At 41.4% G+C, this 26,932-nt stretch overlaps 5 protein-coding genes across 5 annotated transcripts in view; 2 read left to right on the top strand and 3 right to left on the bottom strand.

The window, feature by feature from the left end:
• LOC139953606 (uncharacterized) overlaps nt 1–26,932 on the bottom strand; it is a 69,964-nt gene that overhangs the window by 29,132 nt on the left and 13,900 nt on the right. The gene's annotated exons all lie outside the window — the stretch shown is intronic.
• On the bottom strand, nt 1,096–3,320 carry LOC139953891 (uncharacterized). The gene is made up of 2 exons (XM_071953491.1): nt 2,394–3,320; nt 1,096–1,845 (listed from the first exon to the last, which is right to left on the bottom strand). The coding sequence occupies exons 1-2, from the start codon at nt 3,033–3,035 to the stop codon at nt 1,174–1,176; spliced, it is 1,314 nt and encodes a 437-aa protein (XP_071809592.1). The 5' UTR covers nt 3,036–3,320; the 3' UTR covers nt 1,096–1,173.
• On the top strand, nt 4,022–10,305 carry LOC139953921 (uncharacterized). Its single transcript, XM_071953528.1, has 6 exons — nt 4,022–4,469; nt 5,120–5,201; nt 5,760–5,830; nt 6,495–8,535; nt 8,932–9,009; nt 9,434–10,305. The coding sequence occupies exons 1-6, from the start codon at nt 4,392–4,394 to the stop codon at nt 9,679–9,681; spliced, it is 2,598 nt and encodes an 865-aa protein (XP_071809629.1). The 5' UTR covers nt 4,022–4,391; the 3' UTR covers nt 9,682–10,305.
• On the top strand, nt 14,247–20,227 carry LOC139953973 (uncharacterized). The gene is made up of 6 exons (XM_071953590.1): nt 14,247–14,930; nt 15,581–15,662; nt 16,218–16,288; nt 16,953–18,993; nt 19,391–19,468; nt 19,893–20,227. Exons 1-6 carry the CDS (start codon nt 14,853–14,855, stop codon nt 20,138–20,140), a joined length of 2,598 nt encoding a protein of 865 aa, XP_071809691.1. The 5' UTR covers nt 14,247–14,852; the 3' UTR covers nt 20,141–20,227.
• On the bottom strand, nt 21,912–25,006 carry LOC139953841 (uncharacterized). The gene is made up of 2 exons (XM_071953416.1): nt 23,210–25,006; nt 21,912–22,661 (listed from the first exon to the last, which is right to left on the bottom strand). The coding sequence occupies exons 1-2, from the start codon at nt 23,849–23,851 to the stop codon at nt 21,990–21,992; spliced, it is 1,314 nt and encodes a 437-aa protein (XP_071809517.1). The 5' UTR covers nt 23,852–25,006; the 3' UTR covers nt 21,912–21,989.

The following is a 26,932-nucleotide window of genomic DNA, read 5'->3' as shown; positions in this document are numbered from 1 at the left end:
ATTAAAAAAAGAGTGACAATTTCACACTGGTACTCGTTCATAAAGTTACAACCCTTTTTTAATTTAAGCCCACAATGACAATCACTTGTATACAAGTCCTAAATCATCATTAATTGTCTGTTAACATGTTGATATAATACAAAACTATAGACCTATGATTATGACACTGTGGCTATCTTGGTGTGGTTCCCAGTATACCCAATGACATTGATGATACAAAATCACTCACCATAAAAAGCAACCAGACTATTATTTCTACTTTGGAATGGTACAAAAATGAAATGGTCAAAATAAGTCTGCATACTTGTGAAACTTTATTACAGTTAACTTCCCAGGTAGTTCCTAATGTATTTCTAATGTATTTATAATGTGTGTACAGGGCACACCTGTCGTTCGGCCTACATAGATAGCATAAGTTTTATCCTTTACGTATAAATTATTGGTATTTTTGTATTTTTCTGAGAATTGCCAAATAATTTATTAATAATCAGAAGAATAATAATAAACAGGTAGTGAGAACTTCAATTTTGTGTATTTCTGACAATTATGTGCCGAATTATATTATATAAACCACTTCATTGTGCTGTACTCTCTATAAAGCACCAAGTCTTAGGAACATTTCACACGTTGGTTTTAAAGGAACCCGTTGCCTTGGATCGGACGAGTTGGTCTATAACAAAGCGTTTTTAACCGTTTGTTATAAAAAGCATATGGTTGGAAAGATGTTTGAAAAGTAGCATACAATGATCCACACAAGTTTGCCTCGAAATTGCGTGGTTTTCCTTGTACTGTGCGAACTAACACGGTCGGCCATTTATGGGAGTCCACAATTGGACTCCCATAAATGGCCGACTGTTTTAGTCGACGAGGTAAAAGGAAAAACGTTCAATTTCGAGGCATGTTTGTGTGGATCATTGTATTCTACTTTGACAGCATCTTTCTACCTATATACATTTTATAACAAACGCTTTTCAAAGACCAACTCGACCGATCCAAGGCAACGGGTTCCTTTAACCTACTTAAAAAATGGCCACTTAGAACAATTTAGGCTGTGATTCATGGATTGAGGGGGGGGGGGGGGGGCAAATGCAGAATGGGCATCAAATTTCACACCACCATGAAAATGATTTATACAAAAATCCTTTATATAGACCTATATGAGACTGTTTCAAACTATTCCTTATTTAAGATTAGTGATGCAAAGCATCGCGTACAAGGTGGTACACACTTCTGTTCATCTTCAGGAATCTGGTGGTGAAACGGCAATATTTTCCAGCGCACGGCCATCATTTCTGTTTCCCTTTCATCAACAGACCCACCCTTGACAAGAACTATTGGATTTTTGCTAGTGCAAAAAATGGGGGTGTCCTTATTTAAAATTAAATCTTGTGCAAAATGCGATTTTGGGGCGGGGAGGTGGACGAGTTGACCTTCTAGTAATAATAGCAAGTCTTGCCAAGGTATTATTTGCGAGGTCCACCGAAAGTCATTCAGGAATATGATTTCAGATTGCTCAGCACCAACCCAAGCAAATGTTGTTGTTGCTGGGTTGGTGAATACATTGTATATTTTATTTAATGGATTTAAAAGGAATGTTTTCCCACAATTTGCTGGCCCAGTAATCATGATGTTACGATATTTTCCCCTACCCTCGTCCAGGAGAGTTGTTACTGCTTTAGAAAAACTCTTATTGCACAAATCATTGTTAAGTAATACATTTTCAGCACATGCAAGCCATTCACCCTTGCAGATGCATTCATCCAAATGTGACTTCTCTAGTATCTCCAGGCGACTAAGTCCTGCTCTCTGTAGACGCTTTTCTGAATCTTCCAATTCCCATGCATCCTATAGAAGAACAATACAATAAAACAGTCTCAATGAGAAACATATAACAGTTGTCAATTGGAGTTTTAGTAAATGGACCCATTTTTATGACCACTGGATAAGTTGTGAGTTATCGTCTCCTCAGAACTATAAGGTCATTAGTGCAATTTTTATGGGTTTGATTTGCATATTGAGGAGCTCCTGGTAATTTGGGGTCTATTGATCCAAAGTTATGTTCAAAGTACTCGTTTGCCAAAGATACATTAGTTTGAGGATTGGGATATCTTTTTGTACACTTATATGCAGTTTGCATTCAATGACCTTTGGATAATTTCAAAATATATAACATTTTCATTGGTGACCTTATCATCGGAGCAGAGGAGCATGAATAGGACGAATTGTGGACAAAGCAGTTGTCTCATATTAAGCACATTGTTATGTGCGTATGTTATAGAGAAACATGTTTCACTCATACTACAGTTAAGTTTGTGAAACTTCAGGTTCATAGACAAATGGCTGGAAATGGTGAGCACAGTACAAAAAGCAGGCAATTATTATGAAAAACATACCTTTAGTACTTGTCGGACGACTTTATCGCCTCTGTTGATGATAAACTCGGCTAGATCGGTTTTCCCCATGCTTTTCTGTTGTTTAGCAAAGGCTAACACCTCCAAATGGGACTTCATACCTTTGGATATGATAAGTTCGCTGACTTGGTAGGCCGACAGGCGGACACGTCGCCTTTTCTTACCAGGTCGTTCGGCAGCCGTCTGAGTAGCGGGAGTATGGCGTACACTTGAAGCTTTGGCTGTGGCAGGCGGGGTAGCTAAATCGGGATGGCCAGGTGACTCTATTGCGAGTCGATCCTCCTTCATTACATACTGCCATGCACTGAAGTAGTTCGTGTGATTGGACGAAAAGTTCACTCTCACACCGTGTAAATTGGCTATTCGATTTCTCACTTGTAACCATCGCCTGACAACTTGAAGTTTAATAGCCATGTGATAGTGAATTCCACCATTTATGTGACTTTCCTGACAACAGGACCAGCACACCGGCACGGGGCTGCCCAGCGCACTGAATGCGATAAGAACCATCTCCGCAAAGGCCCGACGGTCCGGGACGATCGTCTCGTCTGCCTGGCTGTAGGTTATTAAATATACCTGTCGGACTTGACGGTCCCCCAAACCCTGTAAAATCGTCCTTTCCATGGTGGTGCTCCGGTGCCCGTTCTGCAAATGCCCGATGAGCGTCACGTTCACTATTAGTTATATAGGCGCAAGTACAGTAGCCTATTGAAAGTGCACCTGTGGTAATTAGTTATGTCTGTTAACTCCCATCTTACCACCAGTGTTTCTCACCTGGTGATGTTGTCACGTGTTTTAATAGTTGGCTAACTGCCAACGCGTACCTTATTTTCAAATCATGGTCTAGTCCACCTAAACCACGGACGGTTAACAGTGTATAAAATGATGTTATTGAGCAAATGTGCGTGTCGCTACTATTTTACAACTTTTCAGTTGAGAAACTGACACCATGCTCTAGAACAAATACAATGGTTATATTTTTTAGTCTTCACTGAGAGCGTTCGTAAATATCATAAATCGTGAACGATTAACCCCGACTAGTAAATAGAAATATATTATTATATCTTCTACTTAGACTTGTGGTTAATCGATGAATGAAACAAAGAGAACACTAACTTATGGCAGCATAACGTACATTATGTTTAACTTAATGTATTTATGACGTGGTAATAACATTGTGTAACGATACGCATTCTTTAAAATGGATGTACTCATGTGAAATTATGAGGGGTAAATGTCGCCCTGCCCCCTGTTAACCGCTCTGAACACCGCCCACACCCAGCGAACCCTTTTAATATAATGTATGCGTATTATTCCGGTGACATTGATATCTGACATAAATAATGTCGAAAAATTTACTAGGGGGCAAAACGCATTTTCTCGGTTGTAACTAGTTCAAGGTATTCTTTCGGAATGTCGGTAACATTTTGGTAAGACATGATGTTATTAGAAAGAGGAGCAACGCATAACTTGGTGTTTGGGGAGTCGTTACGTCATTGCTTTAATCACCCGCGCCAAAAAAAACCACTCATGCTTGCTTTAAAACGGGCTGAAAGGCTCACGGATGGTCAGTATTGGTGTACTTGTCATCGCTGCAAACCGAGCTCTTCGGTGTGAATACACACTCGCGAATCGAGGACTTTTAGCACAGCGAGGACGTCCTCGCTTTGAAAAATTGTGATAAATGCAGCATTATAGCCAGTTTGGACGCCACTGGGATATCTAAGCTTTTGGGACTAATCCTCGGTTTACGTCATTTACGAGAGGAGCATGTGTGAGTTAACACAATTCTGTTGCCGGAGCGGTGGGTTAGCACTCTTGGATGGTTACATCGCCCTCTGTTGATATGAAGTATCCTTCTTGTAGGTAGTAGAGGCGGCCATTTCTAAATCTGAACTCATTTATGCATGACGGTTAGCTTATTCGATTTGAGTCGGGTAGCGTGGCCGGTTGCTGCTGTCATGGGGACGCATCATAAACATGGAGTGCATTGCATCCACCAGGACCCTAGAGTCAACCATTCGACCCATGGCAGCTCTCGAGAGAAGACAAGAAATGGTGAGTGATCTGAGTGTAAATAAATTTCCATGTGATGTAGGCCTAAATAAATCCTTACTGTACTGACTACATCACTATACTATATACAGTCGTTTGACCAGTTAACAATTCCTTACACTTGTCAACAAACACATAGTTAAATGATTTAGGACATGACCAATTTATGTTTATGATTGTTTCTTTCTTGTTAGTAACTAAGCCGCCACTCTGGAATTCGGAGTTAAAAGGGGAAACTAAAACATAATATAGTTTTAAACTCCATGAAAGACATTTTTCACAAGAGTAAATACTCATGTTGCATATTGTATCACCCCTGCGGTATCATAGAATCGTCCAAGTGCGTTGAAAGACAACATGGCGGATATTGCCGTTCGTTACTAAATTCTGGGTCACAAACACCTTTTCTACAGTTACAAATACAATTGTTTCCACAGTTTTAAAGTGATTTGGGTGCATATGACTCTTGTGCATATATTGAATGTTTGACTTATGTTAAAATGTTCTGTGAAAGTGCACTGAAATATTGTTGTCGTGAGGGGTCGTGAGTTGTCGGTATTTAGTGCGACCCTTATGACATGTTCCACTAAACCGATCGACTTTTGTTCGATGAATAACGTATATGTGACATCATTTTTATGTCTTCTTTCTAGTATGAAGAAGGGGACAGCGTCATGGCACTGTGGCCTCCAAACTCGTCATGGTATCCAGCTGTAATCACCTCCATAACCAAAGGTATTTAAAGCCATTGCACCCTTTCGGTACATAAAAAAAAGGAACAGTTCACAGATTTACAAATAATTTACAGGGTTTACAGAAGGTAATGGTGAAAGACTTCTCTTGAAATATGAGTCCATGAAATGCTTAACTTTTTGAGACAACGGTAAAACTATATAAATTCTCGTTAACGAGAACTACGGATTTGTTATAAACACATGTCATGACACGGCGAAACGCGCGAAAACAGGAGTGGGTTTTCCCGTTATTTTCTCCCGACTCCGACGTTCGATTGAGCCTAAATTTCCACAGGATTGTTATTTTAGATATACGTTGTGATACACGAAGTGTGGGACTTGGACAATACTGTTTACCGAAACAATGGCTTTAAACAAGTATCATTACTTTTGTACTGTGGACACACGAAATGACAGTTCCACACCCTTATTGTGATCCACATTACGTGAAGAGCACGTTTTAAAGATGGCACTAAGTTGTATGTTTCCCCCACCCCCCCCCCCCCCACCCCCCAAAATGAAATGAAAATTAATCAACCGTTTGCCTTTCATTTTTCAGGGAAGTCACTAATCAAGTACTGCGTGCGTTACACTGATGATGGCATCACACGCTCCTTATTTGAGCACCAGGTGAGTAAATGATGATGTCATGTATTAATTCCATCGATCTTAATTTAATAACATGCTATGTGTCTTCATAATATTTTATGTTCTGTACAATTGAGACGTTTTTCCAAGGTTGACGTGTTGAGGCAAACAAATGTCCTCTCTAAATGTAACAGAGTGCAAAAACACTTGCTGTTTACGGCAACCGGCTCGCTTTATAGTAAAAGCTGGATAATAACCAATCCGTGCCACATTGAGTACAATGATCAACACAAATATGGCTCACAATTGCGTGGTATTCGTTTTACCTCGTCCACAAACACGGTCGGCCATTTATGGGAGTCAAAACTTGGACTCCCATAAATGGCCGACCGTGTTCGTTCGCGACGTCACATGAAAACCGTGCAATTTGGAGTGATACTTGTGTGGATCATTATATTCTACTTGTAAAACATCTTTCTAACCACATGCATTTCATAAGAAACGGTTTCAAACGCTGTTCATAGACCAACTCGACCGATCCAAGGCAACGTGTTCCTTTAAGTTCTGACTAGCTTAGTGCTTATGTATTATTTGCCTATCAATTTAAGGGCACGCTGATCCACTCAACCGTATATATTTAATTTGTGTCACAATCCTAATAATATCTCAGTGGTGTTAATTATGTCATTTATCTTTTCCTTGCTAGCTGGCCCATCAAACATCAGGTTTTCAGTCTGATACTTCAAGGTGTGTCAACCCCAACACCAATTGCAGGGATGACGATGACCCACAAGCTATTTTTCAGTCTGATCCTTCAAGGTCTGTCAACCCCAACACCAGTTCCTGGGATGACGATGACCCACAAGCTATTTTTCAGTCTGATCCTTCAAGTTGTGTCAACCCCAACACCAGTGCCTGCGATGACGATGACCCACAAGCTATGTTAGAAACTGGCGAGCTTCACCAAAGCAATGAAGCTGTAGGATGTGAAACAAATGATTCGAGTGAGAAGTGTGCCGTAACAGTCATGCAGACCGATAATGTCGGTAGACAAAGGAAATGGGACAAAAAACACTATTGCTTTTACTGTGATGAGCCTCAGGCCAAGTTACCCCGTCATCTTCAGTCGCGTCACAAAGAGGAGAGGGAAGTTGTAGAGATAGCATCGGAGACCGACGTTAGTGCCCGCAAGAAACTTCTGTTATACATCCGCAATATTGGTAATCACAGACACAATTGCCAAGTCCTTAGAGAGGGAAAGGGTGTCCTTATTATAGTATACAGACCAAATCATGAGGCATCTCCACACGCATATGGACCATGCATACATTGTTATGGCTATTACGTGCGTCTTGATCTTTGGCGTCATCAGTGCCCACTTAAGCCTGCGCTCCCTGCACAGACTGATGGTAGCAGTAGGAGAGGTCGTGTTAGGGGGCGAGTAGCTAACAAGAGTGATTTGTTAAAACCACCCCCTGCTGGTGTATCTTTCCAGTTGAACAAGGTTCTTAGTTCTATGAGGAGAGACAATGTTGGTCTGATTGTCAAGAATGATTCTTTGATTCTGGAAGTTGCCAAACGTGAATACCTTAGACTTGGCCACGATGTTACCCAACATGGCTACATTCGGAACAAACTACGAGAACTTGGTCGTCTTGTTATACAACTGAGACAAAACACCCACCAACCAAATGCATCACTGGAAGTATTCGTGCATCCCCGCCATCTGAATGATATCGTCAAGGCTGTTCATGATGTCGCCGGCTTCAGTGAAGGAAAACAGATGTATCACGTTCCATCTCTAGCACTCAAGATTGGACATTCCATCAAGAGATGTGCACTCATACTGCAAGCAAGTGCTTTAGAGTTTAATCTTAGGCAAAAAGCGGAACAGGCCGAACAGTTTAGGCAGTTATGTGAAATAAAGTGGCCAGAACTTGTGTCAACGCACGCCCACAGAACACTGTACCAAGGAAAGCGCAACAAACCTGCTGATCTCCCCACAAATGCAGATGTGGTGAAAATCTCATCATTCCTTCATGAAACTGGCAACCGGGAAGTGCAGCTCCTACACTCTGCTAAGGGCCATGAAATTACACCAGCTTGGAAGAAATTGAATGAAGTCACACTGTGCCATCTCATTATCTTCAACCGCAGACGACAGGGGGAAGTATCCAAAATGAAACTTGAAGATTTTCAGAAGCGAAGTAGTGCAGCCATTGTGAATGGTGATTGCGTGATGACTGATCTTGAACGGCACCTCTGTAAAATGTTCAAAGTCATTGAAATAGTTGGTAAGAGGGGCAGAACTGTTCCTGTGCTTCTTGGTACTGATGTGATGGCGTGGTTGAAGGCTCTGGTCGCAAATAGAAATGCAGCTGGAGTGGCACAAGACAATATATTCTTATTCGCACGAAGTTGTTACGGAGGCTCAGGTCATATACGAGGAAGCGACTGTCTACGAGCATATGCAAATCAGGCGGGCCTTGAGAATGCTGATAGCATGCGGTCTACAAAGCTTCGTAAACATGTAGCGACTGTTTCGCAAATTCTGGCCTTGAATGAACATCAGCTTGAAACACTTGCAGACTTCATGGGTCATGATTTGCGGGTCCATCGTGAGTACTACCGGTTGCCAGACACTGTCCAGAGGGTTACCAAACTGTCTAGACTCTTCCTCAGCTTGGAGAGAGGCAACTTGGTTTCGCAACATGGCAAATCTTTGGAGGAGTTGCATGTTACTGGAGGTAAACAAACCCGTTTTTAACTTGTCTTTCCAAATTAATTCAAACTGTGGTAACTCCCCCCCCCCCCATAACATTCATTCACTGTACAACCTCCCCCCCCCCCATCCCCCCCCCCATCCCCCCCCCCCCCCCCAATGGATTGGCCAACATGTTTAGGTGTGTGCGCCAAAAAGCAAGCATACCTAAATGTTACAATTGCTCTTTGTTTTTGGGGCATGATAACTCGGCCTGTGGCCGTCATCACCTAACCCCCCCCCCCCCCCCCCCATTTTGAACATCATTCACTGTACACCCCAAACCCCACACACCCAACCCAACGGATTGGCCCACATTTTTATTTGTGTGCCAGAAAGCAATCAAAGCTAACTGTAGAAGTTTTCTTTCTTTTTATTGCAGAAGGCTTCAGCAGCGATGAGGACAGCAGTGATTCCGGTGACTCGTGTGACCCAGCTTTGGAGGACAGTGTTGATGACAGTAAGTTTGTAATATTTGTGACTGCCTATATCTCTTGTAGGTCTCTTGCATATGCTGGTCCTATTCCCTGTTGACCGACCCCCCTAGACCCAAATGCGATAAGATGCCAGACTCCGTTTGCTGTCAACAAATTTAAGGTGTCATGCACCACCAAAGTACAGTCATAACCTAAAGTCACTCTGTAGGCACAGCCGAGTGATTAGCCCATCTCGGCAACTCATTTTGTACGGTAGCATGAAACAAGATGGCTGCTTCTTGTCAGGCATTTTCTGCAGGTACCTTTATCGCATTCTTTTGTGCTCAGTTGCGTATTGATTTACTCGAGGAGTAAATGTCACATCGGTAACATGAACATATTTAGGTTATGTATACGCCCCATTTGATTATGTTGACTAATTTACCTCTTCTTTCCTGTGTGTTGTAGGAAGGCCACCAACCCAAACGGATCCAGCTCCAAAAGATCGACAAGTCAAGCGTCGACAATTCAAGCGACGCCCCTGGACTGCCCAGGAAAAGAAAGACGTCACCGAGGGCTTGCAGAGATTCTTTTTGCTGAAGAAGATGCCAGGGAAACGTGACATTGAATCGTCCTGTCCTGTGGCATTGCAGACCAGAACTTGGAGAAACATTAAGGACTTTTGTAGAAACACGATGACACTTCAACAAATTTAAGGTCTCATGCACCACCAAAGTACAGTCATAACCTAGAGTGACTCTGTAGGCACAGCCAAATTATTAGTCTAGACCTTTGGCCTGCCCCCCCCCCCCCCCCCAGGAACAAGAAAATACATGTACCACCCCCAACAACATTTCCTAGAAGGCCAGTATACACATTGACATTAGTGAACCGCAAGAACAAGGATTCATGTGTTATGTCCTCACATCGATAGGTACCATTCGACTTTTGGCAATGTCCTCCATTGGATAGTATGAAAAGTATGTCCTCAATCTGCAGTGTACACATGTATTGGTGGGTGTGTGTGCGTGTAGTTCATGTAGGCCTACATTGTATCCATGCTCTACGACAAAACAGCACTGCGTGGCTGTGGGCATTACGGGTTGTGTATACACATGCAGACTCCGTTGAAGGCGCGCGTAATTCAAATTCCACTACGCTGGGATTCGCCTCATCTTTCTTCGTGCGATTTTGAACAAAATGTTAAACTACTATGAACTTGTTGAACAAAACTAACGCTTGTATGAACTTGAAACTTACCATGAACATAAACCTTAGTGTGCAGACGAAACCAAAACTTTTTTTGGAATGATGACATCATCGATGACGTCATTAAGTTAAATAAACGGTAAATAATTGAAAAATTCATATCTTGAGAACCACAAACGCTACGTACAAGATTCTTTCACTACATGAAACCTCATGTAATGTTCTACAAATGTTGTACACAACGTGACCTCATTTGACCATTCACCCGAACACCCTGAGTTTGTACACAAACTCTCAATTTCTAGTTTTTTTTTTTTTTTCTGCGTGTTCTTCTCCTCGAACGTTCTCGCGCGATTTTCGCAAAAACTAAAGCTTGTATGAACCTGAAACTTACCATATATATTGATCTTAATGAGTAGACGAAACAGCAACATTTTTGGAATGATGACGTCATTGATGACGTCATTACGTTCAAAAAAACGCTAAAAATTGGAGAGTTCATATCTTGAGAACTACAAATGCCACACACAAGATATTTGGTGCATATAAAAGGTCTTGTAATTAGCTACAAAAGTCGTGCACAACGTGACCTCATGTGACTTTTACTTCCGGTTGAAACAGGAAGTTCAAAATTTCAAAAGTTCATATCTCAAGAACTATATATCATATTCGCAAAATTTGAATATCAGTTTGAAGATCAGTTATCCTGCTCAAACTTTTGCACTAACATAATGCCAGTTGAATTTTGCCTTCTGGTCGTAAAAGCGCGCGTTTGTGTTGACCTCCATTCATTACGCGTAGAAACCAGATAGTATCGCCATTCATGTATGTGAATGCTACTATTGTATTGTGGGTGTGTGGGTGTGTGTGCGTGTAGTTCATGTAGGCCTACATTGTATCCATGCTCTACGACAAAACAGCACTGCGTGGCTGTGGGCATTACGGGTTGTGTATACACATGCAGACTCCGTTGAAGGCGCGCGTAATTCAAATTCCACTACGCTGGGATTCGCCTCATCTTTCTTCGTGCGATTTTGAACAAAATGTTAAACTACTATGAACTTGTTGAACAAAACTAACGCTTGTATGAACTTGAAACTTACCATGAACATAAACCTTAGTGTGCAGACGAAACCAAAACTTTTTTTGGAATGATGACATCATCGATGACGTCATTAAGTTAAATAAACGGTAAATAATTGAAAAATTCATATCTTGAGAACCACAAACGCTACGTACAAGATTCTTTCACTACATGAAACCTCTTGTAATGTTCTACAAATGTTGTACACAACGTGACCTCATTTGACCATTCACCCGAACACCCTGAGTTTGTACACAAACTCTCAATTTCTAGTTTCTGCGTGTTCTTCTCCTCGAACGTTCTCGCGCGATTTTCGCAAAAACTAAAGCTTGTATGAACCTGAAACTTACCATATATATTGATCTTAATGAGTAGACGAAACAGCAACATTTTTGGAATGATGACGTCATTGATGACGTCATTACGTTCAAAAAAACGTTAAAAATTGGAGAGTTCATATCTTGAGAACTACAAATGCCACACACAAGATATTTGGTGCATATAAAAGGTCTTGTAAGTAGCTACAAAAGTCGTGCACAACGTGACCTCATGTGACTTTTACTTCCGGTTGAAACCGGAAGTTCAAAATTTCAAAAGTTCATATCTCAAGAACTATATATCATATTCGCAAAATTTGAATATCAGTTTGAAGATCAGTTATCCTGCTCAAACTTTTGCACAAACATAATGTCAGTTGAATTTTGCCTTCTGGTCGTAAAAGCGCGCGTTTGTGTTGACCTCCATTCATTACGCGTAGAAACCAGATAGTATCGCCATTCATGTATGTGAATGCTACTATTGTATTGTGGGTGTGTGGGTGTGTGTGCGTGTAGTTCATGTAGGCCTACATTGTATCCATGCTCTACGACAAAACAGCACTGCGTGGCTGTGGGCATTACGGGTTGTGTATACACATGCAGACTCCGTTGAAGGCGCGCGTAATTCAAATTCCACTACGCTGGGATTCGCCTCATCTTTCTTCGTGCGATTTTGAACAAAATGTTAAACTACTATGAACTTGAAACTTATCATAAACATGAACCTTCATGAGTAGATGAACTCGCAACTTTTTTGGAATGATAACGTCATCGATGACGTTATTACGTTAAATAAACGGTAAATAATTGAAAAATTCATATCTTGAGAACCACAAACGCTACGTACAAGATTCTTTCACTACATGAAACCTCTTGTAATGTTCTACAAATGTTGTACACAACGTGACCTCATTTGACCATTCACCCGAACACCCTGAGTTTGTACACAAACTCTCAATTTCTAGTTTTTTTTTTTTAGGTGTTCGGCCACCAGCCGAACAACTATTGTTATTGTTCTGTTTTTTAGGTGTTCGGCCACCAGCCGAACAACTATTGTTATTGTTCTGTTTTTTTTTTGTTTTTTTTTTTTTAGGTGTTCGGCCACCAGCCGAACAACTATTGTTATTGTTCTGTTTTTTTTTTAGGTGTTCGGCCACCAGCCGAACAACTATTGTTATTGTTCTGTTTTTTTTTTTTTTTTTAGGTGTTCGGCCACCAGCCGAACAACTATTGTTATTGTTCTGTTTTTTTTTTTTTTTTTTTTTTTTTTTTTTTTTTTTTTTTTTCTGCGTGTTCTTCTCCTCGAACGTTCTCGCGCGATTTTCGCAAAAACTAAAGCTTGTATGAACCTGAAACTTACCATATATATTGATCTTAATGAGTAGACGAAACAGCAACATTTTTGGAATGATGACGTCATTGATGACGTCATTACGTTCAAAAAAACGCTAAAAATTGGAGAGTTCATATCTTGAGAACTACAAATGCCACACACAAGATATTTGGTGCATATAAAAGGTCTTGTAATTAGCTACAAAAGTCGTGCACAACGTGACCTCATGTGACTTTTACTTCCGGTTGAAACAGGAAGTTCAAAATTTCAAAAGTTCATATCTCAAGAACTATATATCATATTCGCAAAATTTGAATATCAGTTTGAAGATCAGTTATCCTGCTCAAACTTTTGCACAAACATAATGCCAGTTGAATTTTGCCTTCTGGTCGTAAAAGCGCGCGTTTGTGTTGACCTCCATTCATTACGCGTAGAAACCAGATAGTATCGCCATTCATGTATGTGAATGCTACTATTGTATTGTGGGTGTGTGGGTGTGTGTGCGTGTAGTTCATGTAGGCCTACATTGTATCCATGCTCTACGACAAAACAGCACTGCGTGGCTGTGGGCATTACGGGTTGTGTATACATATGCAGACTCCGTTGAAGGCGCGCGTAATTCAAATTCCACTACGCTGGGATTCGCCTCATCTTTCTTCGTGCGATTTTGAACAAAATGTTAAACTACTATGAACTTGTTGAACAAAACTAACGCTTGTATGAACTTGAAACTTACCATGAACATAAACCTTAGTGTGCAGACGAAACAAAAACTTGTTTTGGAATGATGACATCATCGATGACGTCATTAAGTTAAATAAACGGTAAATAATTGAAAAATTCATATCTTGAGAACCACAAACGCTACGTACAAGATTCTTTCACTACATGAAACCTCTTGTAATGTTCTACAAATGTTGTACACAACGTGACCTCATTTGACCATTCACCCGAACACCCTGAGTTTGTACACAAACTCTCAATTTCTAGTTTTTTTTTTTTTTCTGCGTGTTCTTCTCCTCGAACGTTCTCGCGCGATTTTCGCAAAAACTAAAGCTTGTATGAACCTGAAACTTACCATATATATTGATCTTAATGAGTAGACGAAACAGCAACATTTTTGGAATGATGACGTCATTGATGACGTCATTACGTTCAAAAAAACGCTAAAAATTGGAGAGTTCATATCTTGAGAACTACAAATGCCACACACAAGATATTTGGTGCATATAAAAGGTCTTGTAATTAGCTACAAAAGTCGTGCACAACGTGACCTCATGTGAGTTTTACTTCCGGTTGAAACCGGAAGTTCAAAATTTCAAAAGTTCATATCTCAAGAACTATATATCATATTCGCAAAATTTGAATATCAGTTTGAAGATCAGTTATCCTGCTCAAACTTTTGCACAAACATAATGCCAGTTGAATTTTGCCTTCTGGTCGTAAAAGCGCGCGTTTGTGTTGACCTCCATTCATTACGCGTAGAAACCAGATAGTATCGCCATTCATGTATGTGAATGCTACTATTGTATTGTGGGTGTGTGTACTTGTCATCGCTGCAAACCGAGCTCTTCGGTGTGAATACACACTCGCGAATCGAGGACTTTTAGCACAGCGAGGACGTCCTCGCTTTGAAAAATTGTGATAAATGCAGCATTATAGCCAGTTTGGACGCCACTGGGATATCTAAGCTTTTGGGACTAATCCTCGGTTTACGTCATTTACGAGAGGAGCATGTGTGAGTTAACACAATTCTGTTGCCGGAGCGGTGGGTTAGCACTCTTGGATGGTTACATCGCCCTCTGTTGATATGAAGTATCCTTCTTGTAGGTAGTAGAGGCGGCCATTTCTAAATCTGAACTCATTTATGCATGACGGTTAGCTTATTCGATTTGAGTCGGGTAGCGTGGCCGGTTGCTGCTGTCATGGGGACGCATCATAAACATGGAGTGCATTGCATCCACCAGGACCCTAGAGTCAACCATTCGACCTATGGCAGCTCTCGAGAGAAGACAAGAAATGGTGAGTGATCTGAGTGTAAATAAATTTCCATGTGATGTAGGCCTAAATAAATCCTTACTGTACTGACTACATCACTATACTATATACAGTCGTTTGACCAGTTAACAATTCCTTAGACTTGTCAACAAACACATAGTTAAATGATTTAGGACATGACCAATTTATGTTTATGATTGTTTCTTTCTTGTTAGTAACTAAGCCGCCACTCTGGAATTCGGAGTTAAAAGGGGAAACTAAAACATAATATAGTTTTAAACTCCATGAAAGACATTTTTCACAAGAGTAAATACTCATGTTGCATATTGTATCACCCCTGCGGTATCATAGAATCGTCCAAGTGCGTTGAAAGACAACATGGCGGATATTGCCGTTCGTTACTAAATTCTGGGTCACAAACACCTTTTCTACAGTTACAAATACAATTGTTTCCACAGTTTTAAAGTGATTTGGGTGCATATGACTCTTGTGCATATATTGAATGTTTGACTTATGTTAAAATGTTCTGTGAAAGTGCACTGAAATATTGTTGTCGTGAGGGGTCGTGAGTTGTCGGTATTTAGTGCGACCCTTATGACATGTTCCACTAAACCGATCGACTTTTGTTCGATGAATAACGTATATGTGACATCATTTTTATGTCTTCTTTCTAGTATGAAGAAGGGGACAGCATCATGGCACTGTGGCCTCCAAACTCGTCATGGTATCCAGCTGTAATCACCTCCATAACCAAAGGTATTTAAAGCCATTGCACCCTTTCGGTACATAAAAAAAAGGAACAGTTCACAGATTTACAAATAATTTACAGGGTTTACAGAAGGTAATGGTGAAAGACTTCTCTTGAAATATGAGTCCATGAAATGCTTAACTTTTTGAGACAACGGTAAAACTATATAAATTCTCGTTAACGAGAATTACGGATTTGTTATAAACACATGTCATGACACGGCGAAACGCGCGAAAACAGGAGTGGGTTTTCCCGTTATTTTCTCCCGACTCCGACGTTCGATTGAGCCTAAATTTCCACAGGATTGTTATTTTAGATATACGTTGTGATACACGAAGTGTGGGACTTGGACAATACTGTTTACCGAAACAATGGCTTTAAACAAGTATCATTACTTTTGTACTGTGGACACACGAAATGACAGTTCCACACCCTTATTGTGATCCACATTACGTGAAGAGCACGTTTTAAAGATGGCACTAAGTTGTATGTTTCCCCCACCCCCCCCCCCACCCCCCAAAATGAAATGAAAATTAATCAACCGTTTGCCTTTCATTTTTCAGGGAAGTCACTAATCAAGTACTGCGTGCGTTACACTGATGATGGCATCACACGCTCCTTATTTGAGCACCAGGTGAGTAAATGATGATGTCATGTATTAATTCCATCGATCTTAATTTAATAACATGCTATGTGTCTTCATAATATTTTATGTTCTGTACAATTGAGACGTTTTTCCAAGGTTGACGTGTTGAGGCAAACAAATGTCCTCTCTAAATGTAACAGAGTGCAAAAACACTTGCTGTTTACGGCAACCGGCTCGCTTTATAGTAAAAGCTGGATAATAACCAATCCGTGCCACATTGAGTACAATGATCAACACAAATATGGCTCACAATTGCGTGGTATTCGTTTTACCTCGTCCACAAACACGGTCGGCCATTTATGGGAGTCCAAACTTGGACTCCCATAAATGGCCGACCGTGTTCGTTCGCGACGTCACATGAAAACCGTGCAATTTGGAGTGATACTTGTGTGGATCATTATATTCTACTTGTAAAACATCTTTCTAACCACATGCATTTCATAAGAAACGGTTTCAAACGCTGTTCATAGACCAACTCGACCGATCCAAGGCAACGTGTTCCTTTAAGTTCTGACTAGCTTAGTGCTTATGTATTATTTGCCTATCAATTTAAGGGCACGCTGATCCACTCAACCGTATATATTTAATTTGTGTCACAATCCTAATAATATCTCAGTGGTGTTAATTATGTCATTTATCTTTTCCTTGCTAGCTGGCCCATCAAACATCAGGTTTTCAGTCTGATACTTCAAGGTGTGTCAACCCCAACACCAATTGCAGGGATGACGATGACCCACAAGCTATTTTTCAGTCTGATCCTTCAAGGTCTGTCAACCCCAACACCAGTTCCTGGGATGACGATGACCCACAAGCTATTTTTCAGTCTGATCCTTCAAGTTGTGTCAACCCCAACACCAGTGCCTGCGATGACGATGACCCACAAGCTATGTTAGAAACTGGCGAGCTTCACCAAAGCAATGAAGCTGTAGGATGTGAAACAAATGATTCGAGTGAGAAGTGTGCCGTAACAGTCATGCAGACCGATAATGTCGGTAGACAAAGGAAATGGGACAAAAAACACTATTGCTTTTACTGTGATGAGCCTCAGGCCAAGTTACCCCGTCATCTTCAGTCGCGTCACAAAGAGGAGAGGGAAGTTGTAGAGATAGCATCGGAGACCGACGTTAGTGCCCGCAAGAAACTTCTGTTATACATCCGCAATATTGGTAATCACAGACACAATTGCCAAGTCCTTAGAGAGGGAAAGGGTGTCCTTATTATAGTATACAGACCAAATCATGAGGCATCTCCACACGCATATGGACCATGCATACATTGTTATGGCTATTACGTGCGTCTTGATCTTTGGCGTCATCAGTGCCCACTTAAGCCTGCGCTCCCTGCACAGACTGATGGTAGCAGTAGGAGAGGTCGTGTTAGGGGGCGAGTAGCTAACAAGAGTGATTTGTTAAAACCACCCCCTGCTGGTGTATCTTTCCAGTTGAACAAGGTTCTTAGTTCTATGAGGAGAGACAATGTTGGTCTGATTGTCAAGAATGATTCTTTGATTCTGGAAGTTGCCAAACGTGAATACCTTAGACTTGGCCACGATGTTACCCAACATGGCTACATTCGGAACAAACTACGAGAACTTGGTCGTCTTGTTATACAACTGAGACAAAACACCCACCAACCAAATGCATCACTGGAAGTATTCGTGCATCCCCGCCATCTGAATGATATCGTCAAGGCTGTTCATGATGTCGCCGGCTTCAGTGAAGGAAAACAGATGTATCACGTTCCATCTCTAGCACTCAAGATTGGACATTCCATCAAGAGATGTGCACTCATACTGCAAGCAAGTGCTTTAGAGTTTAATCTTAGGCAAAAAGCGGAACAGGCCGAACAGTTTAGGCAGTTATGTGAAATAAAGTGGCCAGAACTTGTGTCAACGCACGCCCACAGAACACTGTACCAAGGAAAGCGCAACAAACCTGCTGATCTCCCCACAAATGCAGATGTGGTGAAAATCTCATCATTCCTTCATGAAACTGGCAACCGGGAAGTGCAGCTCCTACACTCTGCTAAGGGCCATGAAATTACACCAGCTTGGAAGAAATTGAATGAAGTCACACTGTGCCATCTCATTATCTTCAACCGCAGACGACAGGGGGAAGTATCCAAAATGAAACTTGAAGATTTTCAGAAGCGAAGTAGTGCAGCCATTGTGAATGGTGATTGCGTGATGACTGATCTTGAACGGCACCTCTGTAAAATGTTCAAAGTCATTGAAATAGTTGGTAAGAGGGGCAGAACTGTTCCTGTGCTTCTTGGTACTGATGTGATGGCGTGGTTGAAGGCTCTGGTCGCAAATAGAAATGCAGCTGGAGTGGCACAAGACAATATATTCTTATTCGCACGAAGTTGTTACGGAGGCTCAGGTCATATACGAGGAAGCGACTGTCTACGAGCATATGCAAATCAGGCGGGCCTTGAGAATGCTGATAGCATGCGGTCTACAAAGCTTCGTAAACATGTAGCGACTGTTTCGCAAATTCTGGCCTTGAATGAACATCAGCTTGAAACACTTGCAGACTTCATGGGTCATGATTTGCGGGTCCATCGTGAGTACTACCGGTTGCCAGACACTGTCCAGAGGGTTACCAAACTGTCTAGACTCTTCCTCAGCTTGGAGAGAGGCAACTTGGTTTCGCAACATGGCAAATCTTTGGAGGAGTTGCATGTTACTGGAGGTAAACAAACCCGTTTTTAACTTGTCTTTCCAAATTAATTCAAACTGTGGTAACTACCCCCCCCCCCCCCATAACATTCATTCACTGTACAACCTCCCCCCCCCCATCCCCCCCCCCATCCCCCCCCCCCCCCCAATGGATTGGCCAACATGTTTAGGTGTGTGCGCCAAAAAGCAAGCATACCTAAATGTTACAATTGCTCTTTGTTTTTGGGGCATGATAACTCGGCCTGTGGCCGTCATCACCTAACCCCCCCCCCCCCCCCCCCATTTTGAACATCATTCACTGTACACCCCAAACCCCACACACCCAACCCAACGGATTGGCCCACATTTTTATTTGTGTGCCAGAAAGCAATCAAAGCTAACTGTAGAAGTTTTCTTTCTTTTTATTGCAGAAGGCTTCAGCAGCGATGAGGACAGCAGTGATTCCGGTGACTCGTGTGACCCAGCTTTGGAGGACAGTGTTGATGACAGTAAGTTTGTAATATTTGTGACTGCCTATATCTCTTGTAGGTCTCTTGCATATGCTGGTCCTATTCCCTGTTGACCGACCCCCCTAGACCCAAATGCGATAAGATGCCAGACTCCGTTTGCTGTCAACAAATTTAAGGTGTCATGCACCACCAAAGTACAGTCATAACCTAAAGTCACTCTGTAGGCACAGCCGAGTGATTAGCCCATCTCGGCAACTCATTTTGTACGGTAGCATGAAACAAGATGGCTGCTTCTTGTCAGGCATTTTCTGCAGGTACCTTTATCGCATTCTTTTGTGCTCAGTTGCGTATTGATTTACTCGAGGAGTAAATGTCACATCGGTAACATGAACATATTTAGGTTATGTATACGCCCCATTTGATTATGTTGACTAATTTACCTCTTCTTTCCTGTGTGTTGTAGGAAGGCCACCAACCCAAACGGATCCAGCTCCAAAAGATCGACAAGTCAAGCGTCGACAATTCAAGCGACGCCCCTGGACTGCCCAGGAAAAGAAAGACGTCACCGAGGGCTTGCAGAGATTCTTTTTGCTGAAGAAGATGCCAGGGAAACGTGACATTGAATCGTCCTGTCCTGTGGCATTGCAGACCAGAACTTGGAGAAACATTAAGGACTTTTGTAGAAACACGATGACACTTCAACAAATTTAAGGTCTCATGCACCACCAAAGTACAGTCATAACCTAGAGTGACTCTGTAGGCACAGCCAAATTATTAGTCTAGACCTTTGGCCTGCCCCCCCCCCCCCCCCCCCCCCAGGAACAAGAAAATACATGTACCACCCCCAACAACATTTCCTAGAAGGCCAGTATACACATTGACATTAGTGAACCGAAAGAACAAGGATTCATGTGTTATGTCCTCACATCGATAGGTACCATTCGACTTTTGGCAATGTCCTCCATTGGATAGTATGAAAAGTATGTCCTCAATCTGCAGTGTACACATGTATTGGTGGGTAGGTGGGAGGATGCGACCCGAAGTTTTTCTAAGACATTATGCAAAAACCGATACCCCCCCCCCCCCCCCGGCCCCCCCCGGCCCCCCCCCCCGCCCCCCCCGGCCCCCCCCCGGCCCCCCCCCGGCCCCCCCTGTTCAATGTTGTAGAGGGCCGAGTGCGCAAAAGTGAGACTGCGCGGGAGCCACAACATTGTAAAGGGGGGGCCGGGGGGGGGGGGCGGGACGCAGGGGATACAGAGCCAATCAAACAAGTCTGCATACTTGTGACACCGACTAAAAGTAAACTTGCCCTGTAGTTCTGAAGGTATTTATAGTGATGGATTTACATTGACAGGGCACACCTATTGTTGAGCCTACATAGTTAACATTAAAAAAAGAGTGACAATTTCACACTGGTACTCGTTCATAAAGTTACAACCCTTTTTTAATTTAAGCCCACAATGACAATCACTTGTATACAAGTCCTAAATCATCATTAATTGTCTGTTAACATGTTGATATAATACAAAACTATAGACCTATGATTATGACACTGTGGCTATCTTGGTGTGGTTCCCAGTATACCCAATGACATTGATGATACAAAATCACTCACCATAAAAAGCAACCAGACTATTATTTCTACTTTGGAATGGTACAAAAATGAAATGGTCAAAATAAGTCTGCATACTTGTGAAACTTTATTACAGTTAACTTCCCAGGTAGTTCCTAATGTATTTCTAATGTATTTATAATGTGTGTACAGGGCACACCTGTCGTTCGGCCTACATAGATAGCATAAGTTTTATCCTTTACGTATAAATTATTGGTATTTTTGTATTTTTCTGAGAATTGCCAAATAATTTATTAATAATCAGAAGAATAATAATAAACAGGTAGTGAGAACTTCAATTTTGTGTATTTCTGACAATTATGTGCCGAATTATATTATATAAACCACTTCATTGTGCTGTACTCTCTATAAAGCACCAAGTCTTAGGAACATTTCACACGTTGGTTTTAAAGGAACCCGTTGCCTTGGATCGGACGAGTTGGTCTATAACAAAGCGTTTTTAACCGTTTGTTATAAAAAGCATATGGTTGGAAAGATGTTTGAAAAGTAGCATACAATGATCCACACAAGTTTGCCTCGAAATTGCGTGGTTTTCCTTGTACTGTGCGAACTAACACGGTCGGCCATTTATGGGAGTCCACAATTGGACTCCCATAAATGGCCGACTGTTTTAGTCGACGAGGTAAAAGGAAAACCGTTCAATTTCGAGGCATGTTTGTGTGGATCATTGTATTCTACTTTGACAGCATCTTTCTACCTATATACATTTTATAACAAACGCTTTTCAAAGACCAACTCGACCGATCCAAGGCAACGTGTTCCTTTAACCTACTTAAAAAATGGCCACTTAGAACAATTTAGGCTGTGATTCATGGATTGAGGGGGGGGGGGGGGGGGCAAATGCAGAATGGGCATCAAATTTCACACCACCATGAAAATGATTTATACAAAAATCCTTTATATAGACCTATATGAGACTGTTTCAAACTATTCCTTATTTAAGATTAGTGATGCAAAGCATCGCGTACAAGGTGGTACACACTTCTGTTCATCTTCAGGAATCTGGTGGTGAAACGGCAATATTTTCCAGCGCACGGCCATCATTTCTGTTTCCCTTTCATCAACAGACCCACCCTTGACAAGAACTATTGGATTTTTGCTAGTGCAAAAAATGGGGGTGTCCTTATTTAAAATTAAATCTTGTGCAAAATGCGATTTTGGGGCGGGGAGGTGGACGAGTTGACCTTCTAGTAATAATAGCAAGTCTTGCCAAGGTATTATTTGCGAGGTCCACCGAAAGTCATTCAGGAATATGATTTCAGATTGCTCAGCACCAACCCAAGCAAATGTTGTTGTTGCTGGGTTGGTGAATACATTGTATATTTTATTTAATGGATTTAAAAGGAATGTTTTCCCACAATTTGCTGGCCCAGTAATCATGATGTTACGATATTTTCCCCTACCCTCGTCCAGGAGAGTTGTTACTGCTTTAGAAAAACTCTTATTGCACAAATCATTGTTAAGTAATACATTTTCAGCACATGCAAGCCATTCACCCTTGCAGATGCATTCATCCAAATGTGACTTCTCTAGTATCTCCAGGCGACTAAGTCCTGCTCTCTGTAGACGCTTTTCTGAATCTTCCAATTCCCATGCATCCTATAGAAGAACAATACAATAAAACAGTCTCAATGAGAAACATCTAACAGTTGTCAATTGGAGTTTTAGTAAATGGACCCATTTTTATGACCACTGGATAAGTTGTGAGTTATCGTCTCCTCAGAACTATAAGGTCATTAGTGCAATTTTTATGGGTTTGATTTGCATATTGAGGAGCTCCTGGTAATTTGGGGTCTATTGATCCAAAGTTATGTTCAAAGTACTCGTTTGCCAAAGATACATTAGTTTGAGGATTGGGATATCTTTTTGTACACTTATATGCAGTTTGCATTCAATGACCTTTGGATAATTTAAACATATATAACATTTTCATTGGTGACCTTATCATCGGAGCAGAGGAGCATGAATAGGACGAATTGTGGACAAAGCAATTGTCTCATATTAAGCACATTGTTATGTGCGTATGTTATAGAGAAACATGTTTCACTCATACTACAGTTAAGTTTGTGAAACTTCAGGTTCATAGACAAATGGCTGGAAATGGTGAGCACAGTACAAAAAGCAGGCAATTATTATGAAAAACATACCTTTAGTACTTGTCGGACGACTTTATCGCCTCTGTTGATGATAAACTCGGCTAGATCGGTTTTCCCCATGCTTTTCTGTTGTTTAGCAAAGGCTAACACCTCCAAATGGGACTTCATACCTTTGGATATGATAAGTTCGCTGACTTGGTAGGCCGACAGGCGGACACGTCGCCTTTTCTTACCAGGTCGTTCGGCAGCCGTCTGAGTAGCGGGAGTATGGCGTACACTTGAAGCTTTGGCTGTGGCAGGCGGGGTAGCTAAATCGGGATGGCCAGGTGACTCTATTGCGAGTCGATCCTCCTTCATTACATACTGCCATGCACTGAAGTAGTTCGTGTGATTGGACGAAAAGTTCACTCTCACACCGTGTAAATTGGCTATTCGATTTCTCACTTGTAACCATCGCCTGACAACTTGAAGTTTAATAGCCATGTGATAGTGAATTCCACCATTTATGTGACTTTCCTGACAACAGGACCAGCACACCGGCACGGGGCTGCCCAGCGCACTGAATGCGATAAGAACCATCTCCGCAAAGGCCCGACGGTCCGGGACGATCGTCTCGTCTGCCTGGCTGTAGGTTATTAAATATACCTGTCGGACTTGACGGTCCCCCAAACCCTGTAAAATCGTCCTTTCCATGGTGGTGCTCCGGTGCCCGTTCTGCAAATGCCCGATGAGCGTCACGTTCACTATTAGTTATATAGGCGCAAGTACAGTAGCCTATTGAAAGTGCACCTGTGGTAATTAGTTATGTCTGTTAACTCCCATCTTACCACCAGTGTTTCTCACCTGGTGATGTTGTCACGTGTTTTAATAGTTGGCTAACTGCCAACGCGTACCAAATCATGGTCTAGTCCACCTAAACCACGGACGGTTAACAGTGTATAAAATGATGTTATTGTGCAAATGTGCGTGTCGCTACTATTTTACAACTTTTCAGTTGAGAAACTGACACCATGCTCTAGAACAAATACAATGGTTATATTTTTTAGTCTTCACTGAGAGCGTTCGTAAATATCATAAATCGTGAACGATTAACCCCGACTAGTAAATAGAAATATATTATTATATCTTCTACTTAGACTTGTGGTTAATCGATGAATGAAACAAAGAGAACACTAACTTATGGCAGCATAACGTACATTATGTTTAACTTAATGTATTTATGACGTGGTAATAACATTGTGTAACGATACGCATTCTTTAAAATGGATGTACTCATGTGAAATTATGAGGGGTAAATCTCGCCCTGCCCCCTGTTAACCGCTCTGAACACCGCCCACACCCAGCGAACCCTTTTAATATAATGTATGCGTATTATTCCGGTGACATTGATATCTGACATAAATAATGTCGACAAATTTACTAGGGGGCAAAACGCATTTTCTCGGTTGTAACTAGTTCAAGGTATTCTTTCGGAATGTCGGTAACATTTTGGTAAGACATGATGTTATTAGAAAGAGGAGCAACGCATAACTTGGTGTTTGGGGAGTCGTTACGTCATTGCTTTAATCACCCGCGCCAAAAAAAACCACTCATGCTTGCTTTAAAACGGGCTGAAAGGCACACGGATGGTCAGTATTGGTGGGTGTGTGTGCGTGTAGTTCATGTAGGCCTACATTGTATCCATGCTCTACGACAAAACAGCACTGCGTGGCTGTGGGCATTACGGGTTGTGTATACACATGCAGACTCCGTTGAAGGCGCGCGTAATTCAAATTCCACTACGCTGGGATTCGCCTCATCTTTCTTCGTGCGATTTTGAACAAAATGTTAAACTACTATGAACTTGAAACTTATCATAAACATGAACCTTCATGAGTAGATGAACCCGCAACTTCTTTGGAATGATGACGTCATCGATGACGTCATTACGTTAAATAAACGGTAAATAATTGAAAAATTCATATCTTGAGAACCACAAACGCTACGTACAAGATTCTTTCACTACATGAAACCTCTTGTAATGTTCTACAAATGTTGTACACAACGTGACCTCATTTGACCATTCACCCGAACACCCTGAGTTTGTACACAAACTCTCAATTTCTAGTTTTTTTTTTTTTTTTTTTTTTTCTGCGTGTTCTTCTCCTCGAACGTTCTCGCGCGATTTTCGCAAAAACTAAAGCTTGTATGAACCTGAAACTTACCATATATATTGATCTTAATGAGTAGACGAAACAGCAACATTTTTGGAATGATGACGTCATTGATGACGTCATTACGTTCAAAAAAACGCTAAAAATTGGAGAGTTCATATCTTGAGAACTACAAATGCCACAAACAAGATATTTGGTGCATATAAAAGGTCTTGTAATTAGCTACAAAAGTCGTGCACAACGTGACCTCATGTGACTTTTACTTCCGGTTGAAACCGGAAGTTCAAAATTTCAAAAGTTCATATCTCAAGAACTATATATCATATTCGCAAAATTTGAATATCAGTTTGAAGATCAGTTATCCTGCTCAAACTTTTGCACAAACATAATGCCAGTTGAATTTTGCCTTCTGGTCGTAAAAGCGCGCGTTTGTGTTGACCTCCATTCATTACGCGTAGAAACCAGATAGTATCACCATTCATGTATGAGAATGCTACTATTGTATTGTGGGTGTGTGGGTGTGTGTGCGTGTAGTTCATGTAGGCCTACATTGTATCCATGCTCTACGACAAAACAGCACTGCGTGGCTGTGGGCATTACGGGTTGTGTATACACATGCAGACTCCGTTGAAGGCGCGCGTAATTCAAATTCCACTACGCTGGGATTCGCCTCATCTTTCTTCGTGCGATTTTGAACAAAAAGTATCGCCATTCATGTATGAGAATGCTACTATTGTATTGTGGGTGTGTGGGTGTGTGTGCGTGTAGTTCATGTAGGCCTACATTGTATCCATGCTCTACGACAAAACAGCACTGCGTGGCTGTGGGCATTACGGGTTGTGTATACACATGCAGACTCCGTTGAAGGCGCGCGTAATTCAAATTCCACTACGCTGGGATTCGCCTCATCTTTCTTCGTGCGATTTTGAACAAAAAGTTAAACTACTATGAACTTGAAACTTATCATAAGCATGAACCTTCATGAGTAGATGAACCCGCAACTTTTTTGGAATGATGACGTCATTGATGACGTCATTACGTTAAATAAACGGTAAATAATTGAAAAATTCATATCTTGAGAACCACAAATGCTACGTACAAGATTCTTTCACTACATGAAACCTCTTGTAATGTTCTACAAATGTTGTACACAACGTGACCTCATTTGACCATTCACCCGAACACCCTGAGTTTGTACACAAACTCTCAATTTCTAGTTTTGTTCGGTTTTTTTTTTTAGGTGTTCGGGTAACAGCCCGAACAACTCTTTGTTATTGTTCGGTTTTTTAGGTGTTCGGGCAACAGCCCGAACAACTCTTTGTTATTGTTCGGTTTTTTTTTTTTTATAGTTTTTCTTCTTCCTCTCAGAGTCGATTGTCCGCAAGATAAAGCATAGATGCGAAGCTTGCATTAAGTTGAAACTTTGCACCCAGGTAGACAATAACCAGTAGATGATGCAAAAGTTGTTACGTCACGATGACGTCATCAGTTGACGAGATACACTAATTAAAAGTTTATTATTTAAAAAAAATCATAACTTTTGATCTACATAAGGGATTCTTACAATCAATACAACATCGGAAAGGTCAATAAAAACTCCGTAAACGCCTCGCAGACATGA

Source organism: Asterias amurensis, chromosome 22 (genome assembly GCF_032118995.1).
Source record: "Asterias amurensis chromosome 22, ASM3211899v1".
NCBI classification, from domain to species: domain Eukaryota; kingdom Metazoa; phylum Echinodermata; class Asteroidea; order Forcipulatida; family Asteriidae; genus Asterias; species Asterias amurensis.
The sequence above is the reverse complement of the archived record's forward strand: the minus strand, read 5'-3'. Positions and strand labels throughout refer to the sequence as shown.

Coding starts and splice junctions, on each gene's coding strand:
- LOC139953891 (XM_071953491.1), bottom strand. CDS start 3,035: ATGGAAAGGACGATTTTACAGGGTTTGGGGGACCGTCAAGTCCGACAG. Junction 1,846..2,393: donor TCGTCCGACAAGTACTAAAG/GTATGTTTTTCA, acceptor GTTCTTCTATAG/GATGCATGGGAATTGGAAGA.
- LOC139953921 (XM_071953528.1), top strand. CDS start 4,392: ATGGAGTGCATTGCATCCACCAGGACCCTAGAGTCAACCATTCGACCC. Junction 5,202..5,759: donor AATCACCTCCATAACCAAAG/GTATTTAAAGCC, acceptor TTCATTTTTCAG/GGAAGTCACTAATCAAGTAC. Junction 5,831..6,494: donor GCTCCTTATTTGAGCACCAG/GTGAGTAAATGA, acceptor TTTCCTTGCTAG/CTGGCCCATCAAACATCAGG.
- LOC139953973 (XM_071953590.1), top strand. CDS start 14,853: ATGGAGTGCATTGCATCCACCAGGACCCTAGAGTCAACCATTCGACCT. Junction 15,663..16,217: donor AATCACCTCCATAACCAAAG/GTATTTAAAGCC, acceptor TTCATTTTTCAG/GGAAGTCACTAATCAAGTAC. Junction 16,289..16,952: donor GCTCCTTATTTGAGCACCAG/GTGAGTAAATGA, acceptor TTTCCTTGCTAG/CTGGCCCATCAAACATCAGG.
- LOC139953841 (XM_071953416.1), bottom strand. CDS start 23,851: ATGGAAAGGACGATTTTACAGGGTTTGGGGGACCGTCAAGTCCGACAG. Junction 22,662..23,209: donor TCGTCCGACAAGTACTAAAG/GTATGTTTTTCA, acceptor GTTCTTCTATAG/GATGCATGGGAATTGGAAGA.